The sequence below is a fragment of the Temnothorax curvispinosus genome, unplaced genomic scaffold, assembly GCF_003070985.1.
Source record: "Temnothorax curvispinosus isolate PA1 unplaced genomic scaffold, ASM307098v1 QBEX01014331.1, whole genome shotgun sequence".
NCBI lineage: Eukaryota > Metazoa > Arthropoda > Insecta > Hymenoptera > Formicidae > Temnothorax > Temnothorax curvispinosus.
The window spans coordinates 174161-192230 of record NW_020224111.1 but is presented as its reverse complement, the minus strand read 5'-3'; the positions used below and the strand labels follow the sequence as shown (position 1 = coordinate 192230).

The 18070-nt window shown below is 36.0% G+C and overlaps 1 protein-coding gene across 3 annotated transcripts; it reads right to left on the bottom strand.

The window, feature by feature from the left end:
- Positions 1–562: 562 nt before the first annotated feature.
- On the bottom strand, positions 563–13550 carry LOC112464603 (clavesin-2-like). 3 transcript variants are annotated; one of them, XM_025031708.1, is made up of 6 exons: positions 13158–13550; positions 4920–5110; positions 3922–4126; positions 3397–3520; positions 2697–2909; positions 563–2282 (listed from the first exon to the last, which is right to left on the bottom strand). In XM_025031708.1, the coding sequence occupies exons 2-6, from the start codon at positions 5074–5076 to the stop codon at positions 1602–1604; spliced, it is 1380 nt and encodes a 459-aa protein (XP_024887476.1). In that variant the 5' UTR covers positions 5077–5110; positions 13158–13550; the 3' UTR covers positions 563–1601. The 3 variants fall into 3 exon arrangements, with proteins under 3 accessions (XP_024887476.1, XP_024887477.1, XP_024887478.1); XM_025031709.1 differs by having other exon boundaries at positions 13274–13550; XM_025031710.1 differs by lacking the exon at positions 13158–13550 and adding an exon at positions 7963–8799.
- Between the last annotated feature and the right edge of the window lie 4520 nt (positions 13551–18070).

The window sequence follows — 18070 nt, the reverse complement described above, 5'->3', positions numbered from 1 at the left end:
GATGTTATTTAAGACATGTATTGATGTTGAGAATTTATACATATATATTTTATCTACTGAGAGAAATAAACTTTTATTACATTATTTCATCACAATTATATCCTCTTCATATCCAGTGTTCTTTTTTTTTAGCATTACTGACATGCTGAATAAACTATTTTATTAATATGGATATTTCCATAAACCAAGACAATTTTATAGCTTAAATAAATACTTTTACAAGTAGTATAACATAAATGAAAGAAATGCAAATTATAAGTTGTCGCGTTTAAAGTATAACTTTAATTTAAATATATAATATTATATCATATCGCGTTAAAATCATCGTATATTTAGATGCACTGCATAATAAATCACGTCTTATTGTTAGAGTTCTACAAATTTTACCATCTTCATGTTACATAATTTATTAGGGGAACGGGAGGGAGCCCCGTCTTCAAATATACCAAATATATTTATGGACATTGTTTAAACATTCTGCATATGTCGAGATACGCAGAAAGACATATTAGAATGTTTAAACAATAGCTATAGATACGCGGTAGGTTAATTTTTTACTAATCCTATACTTGAATTTCAATAATGTCCGGGGCTACCCCTCGTTCCCCTACATATATAATGTAATATAATGTATATATAAAACTCAGATAAGCAAAAAAGAATTTATTAATGAAATAAATAGTCATTGGAAGAACAAATTTCAGTATGTTTAAAATACAGTCGAATTTGTAAGCTCAGAAAAATGTAATTTAGTACATAGATACTATTTAAAGCGTTTATGTACGTCGTTTAAAAAAATATAGATTGTATCGAAAATATGTATTTGTTTTGCTACTAGGTATGAAAAAACACTATCTCGATAAGACTGCACTATCCGTAAATACATATGACATTTATGTGTTTCATGAAACCTCTCATGCTCATTCATTCTTCAACTCTCATAACTATATATATATATAATTTAAAAAAGCACTTGACCACTCAACCGTTAGAAATTCTAAAACATACCTGATTCTTGTATTAAAATATGTAAAGAATGATCATGAAATACTACGAACAGCCCTTATCTTTCTATTGCAGCCTCTTTGTTACTAATTAGATCGGTTTAGGAAGAGCTGCCTATACATATATGTAATTTGTAAAACAGGTACCCAGTTTCAACAATTGTCATAATTAAGCTAAACATATATAATATTAGAATCGCAAAACAAAAACAGTCTTGCTTTTTCTTGTAAGCTTTAATAATATTTTTGCACGTTTTGTAAGTACAGTTTAAGGATAAAAATATTCGAGGACTTTTCAGTGTGCTTTTAATACTCATTTCTAATGGTGTTAGGATCAATATATAAAAATTTCACTTTCTAGTTTTATACATTCCAAGAAAGTAGAAATCCGCAACCAAAAAAGCACCGAACTAAATTACACTTAGGAAATAGTCTACAAGGAAATCTGCTATTGTCGATAAAATTACGATATCCCGAGACTATTCGAGCCGTTTATCCACAGATTCGCATCGCTTATAAAAAAAAATCCAATAGGAAGAGACAGATTTCTATCCTTCTAGCAAGCATTACAAGTACTTAGATCTACAGAGATCGACATTACGTTATGAGATTCGTTTCTTCCGACGGCGTTTCATTGTTACTGGTGGCGATGAGAGCCTTCCCTTCCAATCTATTGTCTAACGAGTTGTCCTTGCTGCATGACCTGCTGAGGATCTCGAACTCGTTCAAGTTGATGTCCGCGTCGACGAATGCCAAGTCACTTGTATCCCTGGACTGATCCGTTCCATCCTCGGGATGACGCGTCTCGTCTACGTTTCCGTTACTGATTCGTTCATGTAATTGTTCCTTAACGCTGTCCTCGCCGTTTCTTGTCGCAACTCCCGTCATCTGTTTGTTCGATCGCTTATTCATCACATTTAGCTCTACATCCATCTGCGTCGCCCTCCCGGTCGAGGAGTGCTTCGCGAAATCGTGATCGGAGTTGTTCAAGGATGTTTTGTCCGCGTTCGTCGAGACGTTCAGGCCATCGCTCCTCTGATGGTTTCCGTTTGCGGTTTCCGATCCGTCTCGAAGGTTGGCCGGTTCTTGCGCGTCGATGTGACGCTCTTTTCCCTTTTTGGCGGCGGCGAGCTCGGCCTCCTTCATCGCCGAGTGGATGACCGGCTCGGCCCACAATCCCGGGTTGAAGGCTGGCCCCGTTCCACCGAGCTCCGCCGGCAGGATGTCCGTCGGCAGGTGTTCGTGAAGCGTGCTGAGATTGTTGCCATGTAGATAAATCTGCGAGGAGAGAAACGATAACGTTTTTTGTGCTTGACGCGGTTTAGCTGTAACGAGTCTATGCTAAACAATAATGTGTAGCCATTTATGCATATTCCCGAAGGTACCGATTTACCGGGACATTCCCCTTTACTCTATGTTTTTCTCGCAGATCGCGTTGCACACAAGCGACAGAAATCGATTCTATATATTATCTCTTCCAGGTATGATAAAAACTGGATAGCATATCGGAGCTAAATTAACCGAGCCTAGTTGATCCGCTTGCATGCGGATATAATAAATTTTTGTTACAATAAATGCCAATAAAATTTTACAGTTATAATTATCCTTCATCATGTGCATCGAAGCACGATTATAATTATATATAACGTATCTTAGAAATTTTTATTCATGCATCGCTTATGCATGTCCCACCTTATTCCGCGTTTTCTCGTCCAAAAACGGCTTCACCAGGGCCAGAGTCGCTTGGACGTAGAGCGGCGCCGAGAGGAAGTGTATCGCCTTGAATCGGGCAGGAAATCGCCCACGTAGAGCAGCTATTAGGTTTCGCAGAGCCGCTGCCCCCAGTGCGCCGCCCTGCCGTAACGAGAATCCGCTCCAGTCCACCACGGCGACGAAACCGGATTGCTGGAAAAAAAGGAGCGTAGGTCATCGTTAAGGCGTTCGGGCGGGGTGTAATAATGCCAGCGTGGAAGTGGACGCCGAGTCTAGACTGCAGTCGTCTAGATTTAGCTGAATGAATCAGTATAGTTACCGTTGATTGAATTCAAAAGGCCTCGTTAAAGTTATCGTTGAACTTCGAAAATATTAATGTAAAAATGTACGCATTCAAGTGACGTAAATTAGCATCGAACTTATATTTTTATATTATAGCATTTTATAATATTGAACTTGTTTCTTACTCGCTATTGTCTTTACTATTTTTGTATTATAATATTTTATAGTACTAAACTTATATTTTAATGAAGAATTTATATTTTTATGATTACATGGTTTGGAGCTCTATGCCAGGATAGAGAAGTCACCTCCATGGCTTTCAAATAAAGTAAATTCTTTAAAAAGTCGTTCCTTTAAAAATATAACGATCTACTAATAAATGTGACGAGTGTTGCACCTGATTTCGAGGATCTTGAATAAGTATTTCCAGAACTAAGAAGATCGCTCGTTGAACGGACAATGCGGGCACGGCTATGGGATCCCATTGCGACGCTAAAATAACCAGCACGCATCTGCCTTTCCTATATTGATTCCACGATAAAACGTAAAATAATAAAATTAATAAAAACATATATTGATTTGCGATAAAACAATAAAATTACAAGATAATTAACTAATAAGTATTACAAATAAACTTTTGTTTTATCTACGTTATTAAACAATTAAGAAAAATAAGATTTTCGTTCCCTTCCTAAAAAACTAGATTAGCAGAAGCATTTAAATATAAAATAGCCCGATCAAGAGTATGCTTGCGTTCGTAAAAAAAATATGTCGTTATTTATGCGCAGAATGAAGCTTTGTTAGTCACGCATTTTCCGGCACGTACGTGGCTCGTGCCGATAGCGGCGGAAAGGATAAGAATAAATTAGCAGTGCGTCCGTCACACAACCTGGCTTGGCTGCAAGACATTTATTGTTCGTACCTGTCACGTGCAGGCAGGACACCCGGTATGCCTGCGCGAAGCGCGCGTTGCAACGCCGGGTCTCGGGCGGTGAGATTACCGAAGATATCCTGGCGATGCGTTATTTGTGCTTGATAAGCGGCTATCAGGGCCGCTGCCTGCTCGGTGCGGTACTTCCGGGCTAGCAGGAAGCGCGTGATATACTCATCCGTGCAATGCTCCAGGTCTAGGAACAGCAGACGGAAACCGTCATTGATCGTCATTGTGATGCTACTCGCGATCGGAAGTAATTCGAATACGAATTAATTCCCGGAAGTGCGTATGCGACATGCGCCGAGCATACTAATATTCTTTTTTAATTGTTGGCAGTGTCTGTCTTACGCGTTTTTGCAATTAAATGAAACAACAACTTTTATAGAACTGGCTATAGATATCTTCAGTTACAGTTAACTGGACAATAGAATAATTGGATTTTCATACTTTGTCTTTTGATGTTCATTTCATTGCTGTGAGCCGCCCAGAACGGTACTCGTATTTAAGATCTTGTATTTAAGATCATTTTTAAGTACAATCTCGAGAAATTACGCGATCGTTTCATTGACTAATTGAGCTTTCACGACCGCTTAAAACTAGATTTAATATGATCTTAAATATAAAGTTAAATATAAAATAAAAATTATTTTATTTCATGTAGTTCTTTATTTACCTTATTTAATAATTTAAATATGCTTAATTTAAATATTATTTAATAATTTAAATATGCTTAATTTAAATATTATTTAATAATTTAAATTATTAATAAAACAAAATATCCACTTTGCGAGGAAGTTTTAATAATAGAAAAGGGTAACTTCTTCGAAGGAAGGATTGCGAAGTCAGATTCTTGTCACGAGAACTGCAGTTTTAACGCCAAACCGATAAATTTATTTAAACGTTAGAATTACATGCTCACAATTAAACGTTTTTACATTACAGTTGTAATATAAATTGGCAGTCATAGGCTTGCAATTTTATCTTACCTACATTCGGCATTTGTCGAAGTATAGACCTGACAGTCTTAATGGCCAACTTCTTATCACGTTTATCGAACCTGCCTCCCTCTTCGTAAATGCTACGCGCCAAACTGCTGTGACCACGAGCGGGATCGCACCACATATATTCGCAGTACTCAGCCATTTTGCTCCCCTTTCCGGAGACACGCGTCAACGATCTGAAACATTACACAAATAAAATATTTTCTCGTCGCACAAATTTTCAACGTTTTAAAATGCTCGATGACATTTCCTCAATAGCGATTTCTAATATAATAATAATAATAATAATTATCTTTATCAATGGGGAAAAATACCCTTTAACATACAGTGAGAAAATATTGTAAAATCGAAGCATTCAGTATTCCAGTTCAAAATCTCTGATGAGAAATCTGATGTCGAAAATTCACAAATGATAGACTTGCGCTTGCGACATAAATTTGCTAATATTCATGTTAATTTTAATGGATTTAATTTAATCGAAATCTTAAGGTAATCCTAAAGCCGTGATCCTAAGCGGTTTTTTTCAGTTTTTTTCTTAGCACTAATCTTTTAATTGGCTTTATAGAAATGCAAAATTCTTGTCTAGAATTAAAGTACGCATCAAAATCTAGGTCATGGTGGTCGAATTTATATGTGGTGGTCGTCACGTATAACAAAAAATATTAATTTTTTTTCGTTTTTGATATAAATTCGACCACCATGACCTAGATTTTGATGCGTACTTTAATTCTAGACAAGAATTTTGGTATTTCTATAAAACCAATTAAAAGATTAGTGCTAAGAAAAAAACCGGTTAGGATCACGGCTTTAGGATCACCTGAAATAGGAAAATAAATTCAAAGCGAAACGAGGTCGATTGTCAAAAAGACAAAAAAAATTTTTTTCTTGAGAAAATACGCGCGCGGAAACACTTATCACGGAATCGCTGATCAGTTTTTATTTCCGATTCATTGGAACTGTTTTCTTTATTGCTGGGGGTCTATTCTGTAACTCGTTATATGCAGTATCGTTATCGTTACGTTGTCGTTGCGTAGGTTTACGTTTACTGTATGGTAAGAAAGCTGCGCAACGACAACATAACGATAACGATAACGATACTGCATAACGAGTTATAAAATAGGCCCCCTGAAATGGCTGCACTGGTTTAGAGTTTATCTTTTTCCTTCCAATGTTAAGTAAAGAAGATAAACCCTGAACCAATGCAGCCAGTTCAACAATAGAAAACAGACCCAATAATTGCCGAATTTTTGTGACATCTCACCGGGACGGTACACTGTTAAATTCATATAGGATTAAATTAAACTCAATTTTGAGTAATTTTTAACTATTCCATAGGTCGCCACTGCTCCTACTCAATATGTAGTTAATTTAACTAAAACAATGTTAATTTGACTAAACCAATGGAGTTAAAATAATCTTATTTTGTTTCAAACTAATAAATTTTGACGCATATGGTAGTTAAAAATAAAAAAATAAATCTAACTCATGGGTATTGGTTTAAATTTCATCCTCTAACCTTTAACCGTGTACGGTTTTATCGTTTATTTTTTATTATTAACAAGACACAGACAACAAACGCGCGTACAAGCGCGCGACACGCGAGGAGAAACTTTGCCAGTGCTGTCCGCCTGGCAAAAGCGCGACGCGCTCTGAATCATACGTGGCGCGTCGCTCGACTACACATCGGGCAACAAAGAGAACGTGTGTAACGTCCGATGGCTGATTCGCGAAGTGGCCTATGTAGCTAAGAGCCGCTCCCATTGAATAAATAACGCGCGATTTTTATCTCGCGAACGTTCCTCGCTCAAAAAGCGATAATTCGCGATTTCGTGCGCTTCTCGATGCCGGGAGGTAACGCGAAATAATCCAACTAACTTGCACGATTCATTCATTAACTAGAGGATAAATATGAAGAGCAACTATAGGCGCAGGTGAGAATAGCGTAAAATAAATAAAAACGCGATAACATTCGGATTCGAAAAGATTTCATTCTCGCGTTTCGCTTTTTCCTCACGTTAACAACGAGATGGCCCGGCGCATTGCCCCAAGGATGATTCACAGGGAGCCGTCCTTGCATGAAGCGCGTCATGCGAGCGTTCTTTCGACCGGTTCGGATAATTATTTCGCGAAAGTTTCACACGACCTTGCAACGAGCGAGCGAACGATCGATCGATTCGCGATCCCTTGCACTTTCCAAACGACCAGCCCGCCGAGGCACGGTCGAATCGATCACCTCGGGTCAGGACAAAAATCAGATTTTCGTCAACGCGAAATTTTCTAGAGACCGCGGCCGACATTCGACTTGGAAAATGAAGCTGAAAAGGTTCGTGTTTCTTCATGAGAATCGGAGTGGAAGAAGATTTAATTTTTAGTTAAAATAAACTGAACTAAAGTAAATAATTTTGATTATTATTGACGCTAATGAGCGCGGTAAATGAACGGATGAAAGCCAAGATAACCCGCGAATGTTGATGAATGAAACTGAGAACGGTTGATATACCTATCCTGACCGGCTCGGCGAGTCGGAGCCGGTTTCAGAAACGGTACTTAGGCGTAAGCTAATAAAGAACGTAAGTCGTCATAGATCTTGCTTGCGTATTATAGGGTCTTTTTAGATCACTGATCAAATTCTTTATATATCGTAGAAATATACAAAACCAAGCTATTTCGATAAATTATGTTAATTATGTATTCGATTAATAAATACCAAATCGAGAAGATACAATAGAAATCTATATGGAAAACAATATTAGCTAAAATAGGACTGCATAACCTGCCTAATTCATGCCATTACGTCAGATTTATTTCTGTCTCGGTGAAGTTTACCGAACCGATAATTATTGTCTCGGTAAACACGGTAGGGCCACGGCCGGTGCGCACCGGCATGCAAATTGAAAGCGGCGAAGAAAGAAGAAAAACAGACAGTAATTAGCTCCGAGGAGTTTAGAAAAATTACGTAAAGACGAAGCCTCGACGAAAGCGGGAAAAATCGGCGTGGAAGAAAAGACACAAAATACACCGTACTTACAACGTATACAGATGTTCTTTGCTTGTGTGTAAGTCGAAGGGGGAGGAAGAATTCCTAATTCTTTCTGTAATCGGAAAGTGGCGGACACGAGTGGAGGACGAAATCGGCGATGCACTTTGCGCGTCCGAGCGAACTGTGCGCGCAATGAAGAGTCACTTCGACGGCGGCTCAGCGGCGGCCGGTTCGTTTGAAAGTGTCAGAGCGTTGAGAAATACGAGACGGAGAGCGAGGAGTAATAACCACAACGGGATTATACGGTGCGAGAGAGGAAAAAAGAAACGGGACGAAAAGAGAGAGCTCGCGAATGGGGCGAAAAGAGAGAGGGAGAGACAGGTAGCGAAAGAGAGAGGAAAGCCCGAAGCCGGTTACCGATTTGCCGCTGACTCACCGCTCCGTGTTCTCCTTACACCCCCGTTATAGTGATCTCGTCGTCGAGATTCCCAAAAACTTGGTCGTAGTCTACTACGTGAGAAGTATGGCGTTGCTCGTGGCTGGCGCCGTGATTATCGACGAGCGCAACGTCGCGTCGTCGTCGGGGCGACGCGCGACGTGACGTGTGAGTGGGTGGCCGAAGTATATACTTCGAATCGCGAATCGAAAAATTGTCTTTTGGCATCTCTAAAATTTAATAGCTAAGTAGTTCGTGAAATTTTCCCACAAGATTCTGGCCGCTTTTTGACGAAGAAAAAACGTTTTGAATTGAGTTCCAAAAGACGGAATACTAAAGGAAGATTATGTGTGAAATATTGTCCGGGTGATCTTGCGTTGATTCTTTTGGTGAGACCTACCATCCCCTAAAGATTGTCTCATAAGTCCTGTTACACCCTGTATATATGCGTATGCGTGCGTGTGTGTAAAGATATTTACTCAAAATAATTTATATATGATATATATCTATACATATATATATAATTATATGTTACAAGACTTTTATAATTATTGAAATAATTACTGAAGCTTATTGAACCATGTAAACAATGGTATATGAACAATGAGAGATAAGAGTGGAATTGATAATTCATAATTCAAATATATAATTAAATATTAAAGACAGATGACTTTTTATGAAAAATTGAATATTAGATAATTCATGTAAGTTCTTACTTCGAAACGTAACGTACGCACGTTCTACCTACGTCGTACATAAAATATTGCGCATAAAAATTTGCATACTGCATTTGCAAAACATGTCATTAGCAGCGTCTGATCGATCTACAGACGCGTAGAAAATTACCAGATGTCCATCGTGAAACCTTCATATTGTTGTGCAATAGCGTGTGAAAAAGTAATCACGCGTCTCAATTGCTTCAGAAACGCAGAAGCTTGATGTAGCTTTTCGCCAACTGTTTGATGCGCCCATTCCTTTGCACGATGTACTTATACTGACGATATGAACAATACGATGCAGATAAGGAACGAACGCAAAGTACATTGCCGTTAACGCAAAGCGCCGCGTAACGCAAGCATTAGCTCGTAAATCTAAAACCGCTTCGCTATAGCGGCACAAATATATACCTTGCGCTTTAACCGTGCTTTAATTGTATTCTCGGCTAACAGTTGAACTATCACACCGTAATCCATGGTGTTAACAGATTTTCAAGGATGTGTAGTTTATATAAATTAAGATTTTACGCGCATACTTTTATTTGTATACCTGAAAACAAAATTAACGGCGCTATACCATCTCCCCTGCTCAGTTTTGAAATAGCTTTAAATAGTTTTAAATGTAAAATTGTGTAATTGGATTAGAAGGTGCATTAAAAATTAAGCACGTTTCTCGCGCTGCTTCAAAAGTAAGCTGTAGCACGTAGTTAATATCAAGCGACGCGGCATACATGTAGCATCGCGACGCCAAGAGCATAATTTTGTGCGCGCTTCTATTTTTTTTTACTTGAAAATAAATTAACGACTACTATCCCTCTAGATTTTGAATTTGCAAACATAAAATTATGGAATTGGATTTAGCAGCTAGGTGTATTGAAAATTAATCATGTTTCTCGTAATGTTTTAGGAATAAATCGTGTACGTAAGAAGTAAAGGTACCAATATCAGGACACTTAAGAGTAGGTAAATGTACCAATATCTGGACACGTACCTGTGTCTGGATACCTTTAAAAAAATATAAATTTAAGGAAATAAACGTTTGGATATTATAACTGAAGTTTCAAACTGCAAGAAAAAATACTTTTATCTTTCATTTAATTCGCGTTATACTTATGAATAATAAAGGTGTCCAGATATGAGGTACATGTCCGGGTATTGGTACCTTTACCTTAGTTTATATGTGTTAAGCGATGCGGTATACGCTACCGCATATAGCGACCTCAAAGTACATAAATATTTAATTTTGCATACTTCTATTCGTATACCTGAAAATAAATTATAATGCCTGCCATCCCCGTTGCTCAATTTTGAAATAACGTAAAAATGTAGATTTGGATTAGGAGGTGCATTAAAAATTAAGCACGTTTCTCGCGTTGCTTCCAGGAATAAAACGCCATTGGCGGCTATCTATGGACAGGCGATATGTAGTATATGTATTCAAGTATGCATGACTCAACCGTATGTCAAACTCGTATGCTAGTCACCGGTTGTAAACTCTTCTTGTCAGCATCATCGAATCATTTATTATTAGGAATATTATTTTTTGGGAATGCGCGCACGCGCATTCTTTTGCACAAAGTAACATAATCCGCGTACAATTATGTCAAGCGTCGTAGCGAGACTGAAGAATGCATACATTATATAGATACGCAGTGACCTTCCCGATAACTCTTGTCGGTTAATCCGATACTGTGTAAGCCAAAGTAAGCGCAACAGAACTATACTCGTAAAAAAAGGAAGCAGCCATTTTCCGATACGTTTCTGTAATGATTTTGCAAACGTTCTTCCTCCGTGCGGAAGTCGTTCGGCTTTTTCTGAAACGCGCTTTCGTATTCGTTCGTGCGACGCGTGACGATGCAATAGTAGGTACATGCATATCACACGTCTGTGCGAGGAAGAAGTTGCGTAATGTATAACGGTAAAAACGCCGTATGGTAGTAATAAGAAGTTGCCTGTTTCCTCCATTCGCGCAGTGAGAGTCTGCCGTTTGTTCGTTACAAGTTTAATAATTAGCACGTAAAAAATATCCTATAATTTAATCTGCGCAACCCATTAGTCGTACTTGAAACATTTTAGAGGTATTATAGAATTTTAAGTTGGGTTATTTCAGAAATTTCGTATATTATTTAACATAAAGCTATATAGAAATAAGTTATGCAGTTTTCTTAATAGAAAATAAAACAAGATTTTTAAATATATCGGATTACTTTAAATTAATATGTGTGGAGATTTACCGCACACTAAAAAGTAAAATAAATAAAAAATCTAAATTTGTTAAATTTAAATATAAGCTGGTTAGATATATTTTTTATACAATGTAAAAAACAAGCATTATATACGTTATAATCAATACGAAAAGAATATTAGATATATAAAATTACTCCAATTTCTAAGAAGATTACTAAAATTCTTCTACGAGAAAAAAACGTCAAATATAAAAATTATTAAAATATTTATTGAACAGGAAGAAATTATTACATAGAGTAAAGTTTAAAATAAAGATTATCGTATCTAATACAAGAATTTTGAAAAGAATTAATTGCATTAAAATTTGTCAGATCTAAATGGAAGTAAATAAGACAATATATAACATCATCTAAAAATTACAGCTTTAAAATATTTCTTTTTTTTATTTTTGAAATACGCCATTCAAAATGCTAATAATGTTTTTATCGTTAATACGCTGCGCCCCGTTTTGCACAAACTGATGCGTTATCATTCCAAGGGGGCTCATGGTCTCCGCTAAATGAGCGCCGATAAAATGGCGATATTACTCACGTAACCGGCATTAAAGTCGATGATAGGGACCGATCGATTTCCGCGCCGGTTTACATCGCTTCTAGTTGTTCTTTCACTGTGTACACGTAGGCATGTTTCATGAGTACCTAGCTTCTCTACGAGTGACACTATGTCTTTAAAAATGTCGCAAAATGTAATCAAAAGATAGATAGATAGATAGTATCGCTATTTATTACGCGCTCCAGGATAGGATCCTCTCAAGCGCAGAAATTAAAATACAATGAAAATATAAAACTACAAAAATACAAAAATAACACAAAGTAATTTAAAAACAAAAAATCGACGCTCTTATGTATTATGCAGTATCAATGTGTAAGCCAGCATACGTGTACGTGTTAGTGCCTGTGTACGCGCGTGTGTATGTATTGTATACGGACTCATGAATTCGCTCTTAGCAAATAGTCGTATAGCATTCTCTTGAAAGCATTTAGTGACTCGGAATTACGTATATTACTCGGAAGGCTATTCCAAGAAATGCTATTCAAAGAAAGAAGGTTATTCAAAGAAAGAGATAGATATCTAAAGAAGATGAACCTTTCACGCGATATTTCCAGAGCGAGTACATGCAAATAAGTATTAAGTAAAAAGTTTTCGTATAGAAAAAGAAAGAAACGAATTCGTATTATGCGTATCGCTTTTAACATGCACCTACAAATCTTGCACGATACATTTCGTAGATTCGTTGTCCATTTTTATAGCCGTAGCTGAACATTTCTGTGTGGTAAACTTTCACCAATTTTATACCCGATTGCAACATACACAACCGCGCGTTGCAATGTAATACAATTTCACGTATATCATAAAAATTGTTCGACAAATACTGGTGCAAATTTTATTATGACTACTAGACGATCAATTCAGACAGAGTAAAAAATTACAGCCTTGAATGTCCACTAATAAAGATCTGACTCCATCACCATCCAAAAAAAAGTCATTGAAATATTTACCGGAAATATTATGACACCTTGATGCTGAAATCAAAAGTGTGTGACGAAATACGAAAATTTATGCGTTTATACATACATATTTATACGGATATATTTTATACATGTATATATACAATGGATATAAAACATGTATGCATTTTTCATATTTTACCAGATATTTTTTATTTTAATATAAATATAAAAATATATATATAGATATATCTGAACTCTCACCATTCTTTTGCAAACAACTAAAAAAAAAGCAATTTTTGAGATATCGTTATAGCAAGTGAGCGTTTATATATACATATATATATATTTTTATTTATTTATTTATTTATTTAATATTTATATTTATATACATACGATTTTTATACGTATTTATTCGAAGAAGTAGCTGTAGAAAATCGTTAAGATCATATCGATGACAAAAAAACCGTTGCAAAAGTCACTGCGAAACTTAACACGCTACATAGACTCACGAGAGAAACTTTCGTAGGGCTTTCTCTCTCTCTTCGCACTGTACGTCACAGCGGACGAGCGGGCGGTTTTGGAGGATCGTCAGAGGCACCGATGAACCGGGAATTACACCACGATCGGGAACGTCGCGCGTTCGGTCGCGGGAATTAATCGCGGCCCGACGGATTATTGTCGGCGCATCGCCGTCGGGAATTCCCGCGTTGCGTTCCGCGGATTTGCGCGCGTGCCGATTCAACCGCTACGTGCGCGCGTCAACCGTCGAGAAAACGCCGCTCGAAACGTCCGCCGCGAAGACAAGTAGAGGGATTTTTCCCACCACTCGACCGTCCCCCACCACGCCGGTTGGCGGACCACGTGACTGTCGCGACAGACTCGGATTAGTCGGGTTCATATCCAACGAAAATCATTAAATTCTTTTCTTACTTCTAACGTTCTAACATACCTTTTCTCTCTGTCGTCCTTCTTCTTGCAATCTTTCCAAGTTTTTTATATAAAATTAAATAAAAAACAATTATAAATTATAGAATTCTGCAATTGTATATTTATGTAATTATTTGTCGTGAAATATTAGGGTAATTTCCCGTAATCTCTTTCTTGCTCTCGCAGCAACAAATTAAATGCTGTTATCTCCACGACGCAACAAGCGAAGCAATTTGATAAATTTTGTTAGAAACATCTGTAAATTATTTAGTCAGTTTGGAGACAATTTAGAGACATTTATATTAATTGCTTTATATTCTGTTCTTTTTCCAGAGTACGGAATGGCGGACCCAAGAACGCCGAGGGCTCGGTTGAATACGCACGCTACTGACAATGAGAGTCACGTGGCGTTCGCGCGCTACTGCGCACGTGCGAAAAATCTCCCACCGGGCATTATTGCCCGATTCGAAATAGGCGGAGGACGCGACACTGTCGGCACGACTGAAAGCCGCCGCGCCGCTCGATGAATAATGACAGATTGACCGTGGTGGTTCAGGGCCGTGACTAGAACGAACCCAGATAAACAAACCGAAGGTAATTGTCCGTCCGCTCGGCACGACGAATCAATACAAAAATATTATCACCTTTAACCATCGACCGATTGTCACCTCAGTGTTGTACCTGCGTCGCGCGTCGGTCACGCGGGATTGTTATTCTACATACGCAAAACAGTCATCGGGTGAATAATAGCGGGTGAATAACAGTACGAATGAAGCACAATTGACACAGAATTTGCAACGGCAGTCATTAGTATTGCGCGTCTCGTTGTATTATTCTGTGTAATTCGTTAATTCTCGACTCGTTTCTTGTTTAAGGTAAATTTGTTTATTATATTTGTGATATATGTATATGTTTCTTAACAGTTTACTGTTAGCAGCTTATTTGGCTCTTTTATAGCCTCACATTTCGCTTTTATTATCACACACACACACACACACACACACACACACACACACACACACAGTTTTTTCTATTTAAATATAAATTAAAAATTTTTGAAATCGGTTGCAAGACGTTTTCGTAAATTAGCTGTAAATTAGTGTTTTGTTTGCACACTGTTCATGTTTTTCAAAAATAATGGCTTCTCGTGAATAGGTTCTTTCTTAAAAGACTTGATTTTTTTTTAAGCGGGAGGCTAGCGAACAAAGCTCGTTCTTAATGCTTATTGTTAATGCTTATAATGCTTATTATATCATATATTACAGTTTAATACATTACCGTTTCGACCCTAATTGTGCAGGTCTTCATTAGTGTGAAATAAATAACAGTGTTTAAATACCCTGCTTGATCGATATTTCGCAAATTATTAACCGAAATGATGAAAGGCCTAGCTTGATGTACAACTTTAAATTTGTAGCATTATCTCGCAACATGATATTATTAACTGATAAACCTCGCTTACGTTCCTTTAGTTAGTCACATTGTGATGTAGGAGGAAATTTAAATGCGCAGGTATCATGGCACCTCTAATCTAACGCACGATCTTAAAAACCTAATTCTAATTCGTAAAGATATATTCTACAAGCCTTCATTAATTTGATATATCTGATTATAGTAATGTACACAAATAATAACCGAAATAAATTCTAATAAATTTGAAAAACGGTAATTTAAGACGCAACATATCGCCCGCGTAAATATCATTTCGCCATTTCGGTTAATAATTTGCGAAGTATCGATCAAGGTTATTTAAACTTTGTTATTATTTAAATGATCAGGGTTATTTATTTCATACTGATGAAGGCCACGTTTATGGTCGAAACGTTTGTATATTAAACTGTAATATATGACATAATAATAAGCATTTTAAACGAGCTTTGTTCGCTAGCCCCCCTTTTTGTTTTAATTTGGTTATATTATGCGAACTGGATTACGACTAACTTTATGTTTGATTTTTTTATTTGATTTTATTACTTCGCAAAATTTAGATATTATAAAATATAGGCTTTCTGCGATGTTTTGGAGAATTATAACTAAATTAAGTAAAAGAAACAATTTAAAGCGCCGAAAAGTAATCGGCAAAATTTGAAATTGTTTGTCCTTCAATATTTTTTTCTCTGTTAATAATGTCAAACTCTGTATCTTGTCGCTGCAATGAATAAGTTCTTATACCGAGAAACTTCATTGCCGACGAAGTATTACTATATGCAATTTTAACATTATCGACTGTTCTGTGATAATACAAATGAGTGCAGTGTGAATTCATAAATATTAATATTTAAATCTACCAGTCATCAGATTTTATATTACGGATTACTTCAAAATTTCGAATCTTTGTATCCTTATCAAAGAAATGGAAGTAAAAATGATGCAAAAAAATAATGACAAAATTCTTTAAAATCTTTCAAAATTTTATATTAAAAACTTCGTTAAACTAATTGTAAGATTTTCTATTTACGTATGCGTCTTTATCTTAAAGAACTAAAGTTTCGGAAAAAAATATTTAACAAATGGTAGAAATGTATAGCAATCTGTTCTCCGCGTCAGCCGTGCGCATTGAATAGGAATAAAACTAAAAAGATCAAATAATCCTTAAAATATATGGGATGCGTTTGCGCGTAATTGTAAAAATGTGTTTATTTAATCCAGTTAATTTTTCACACCGCCAAGCAATATCAGAATCACTAGGTGTTATCATCAGGAATTATTGAATAAGAATTTTGCGAATAAAAGTGATATCGCGAAGTTACATTTGTGGATAACTCGTAAAACACAGCTCAGATCAGATTTTTGTCATTATATTCATTTGTGTGTCAGAATCACTATAGTATACCGTCAAAACTTTCTCTTTCAAGTGCATTTAATTTCAAACAGTATTTTCGGCCACGTAGTATTTTGCGAAATCTAAATCTCTTTCATATTTAAAGAATTTATGAACAACATAATGGTTTAGACAGTATTTTTCGACTTTCACCGAGACTCGACAGAGAAAATGTTTCTGTTTTGCGCTTATACTTACTTAAATCATTTGTCAATTTGTTATTTGAGCATTTTTGTTCGCAACTATGCAAAAATGTTCTTGAACAGAAGATTGATCTTTTTAACCGCACCCTTTTAGATGCGTGTTTAAGTATTTTGGTTAAAATCAAATGTTCTATTGACATCTATTATGTTCTACGCTATTTTCTTACTATATTACTTGTGATACATTTTTCAGATTTTAGATAATGACTTATGAATACTCATAGATAAAAACTTATAAATATTAACGCAAATAATAATTTATAAATATTCATTATTATAAACATTTCCTGCATAAAGACTGAAAATATTAATAATTAATATTTTCGAAGTTTTTATAAAGGACAACGAATAATCAGAAAGGATTTTTCTGTATTATGTTAAATTTTTACGCAATATTGATAATGATTTTAATAAAAAGAATTCTTCAGATTATGTAAAATATCCATAAATATTATCGATTTCTTCTCACGAAAATTTTTATCTCTTGCAAACAAGCATTTTTTTCTGACTTATTTTTTATCATTCCCCACTGTACGCGAGACTCTTAGCGCGGCTGCTACTCGTTATTATCTTTAGTTGCAAGTCATTACGAGGTGAATTGTATTCACTTGCGCTCCAACACATGATGAGAAAAATATCTGTTATTCGTATCCGGGAGCAGAGATCCAGAGAATCACATAATCTGTGCATATGACATACTGACCTCTCATATCACACCTACCAGGATTTTTAGAGATATCTTCAGTGTATATCACTCGTTGGCATTGCAATAACTGTCAAATTGTTCTTTGAAAGAAACGAATTTATAATATTAATTCGTAATGTTAACGACTTTTTTGTGAATAATCAAATTATAATATATTGTATAAATATGATATAACAAATTGTTTTTGATTACATTTCTATTGGTGAGATCGTGTATATTCTATTTAATATTCACTCTATTGTCTTTCGCTTTCATTATTTTATAAGGAGGGTGGTTACTCAAGTTAAAATGATAAAAATCAGTTCAAATTTATGGAGGATATTCGTCTATGGGAATCTGTCGACCATGCCAAAGTTGAAAACAATTGTCTGCACGTAATTAATTATTGAAGTTATTCTCTTATCTCTCTCTTATACACGGGCGACATAGCAAAAATGTTACGACACCTGTAATGTAATTCCCGAAAGCATTTTAAAAATGATAAGAATTTAATGAAAATAGGTGCAAATAATTTTTTATATATTTAGGAATGGCTTTTACGAAGACTGAAATAATTTGTCTACATAGTTATCAAGAAATTGTAAAAATAAAACAGTATATTGCCACATTTCAACGCATTTTGATTTATAATTATACAAACAACGATTTA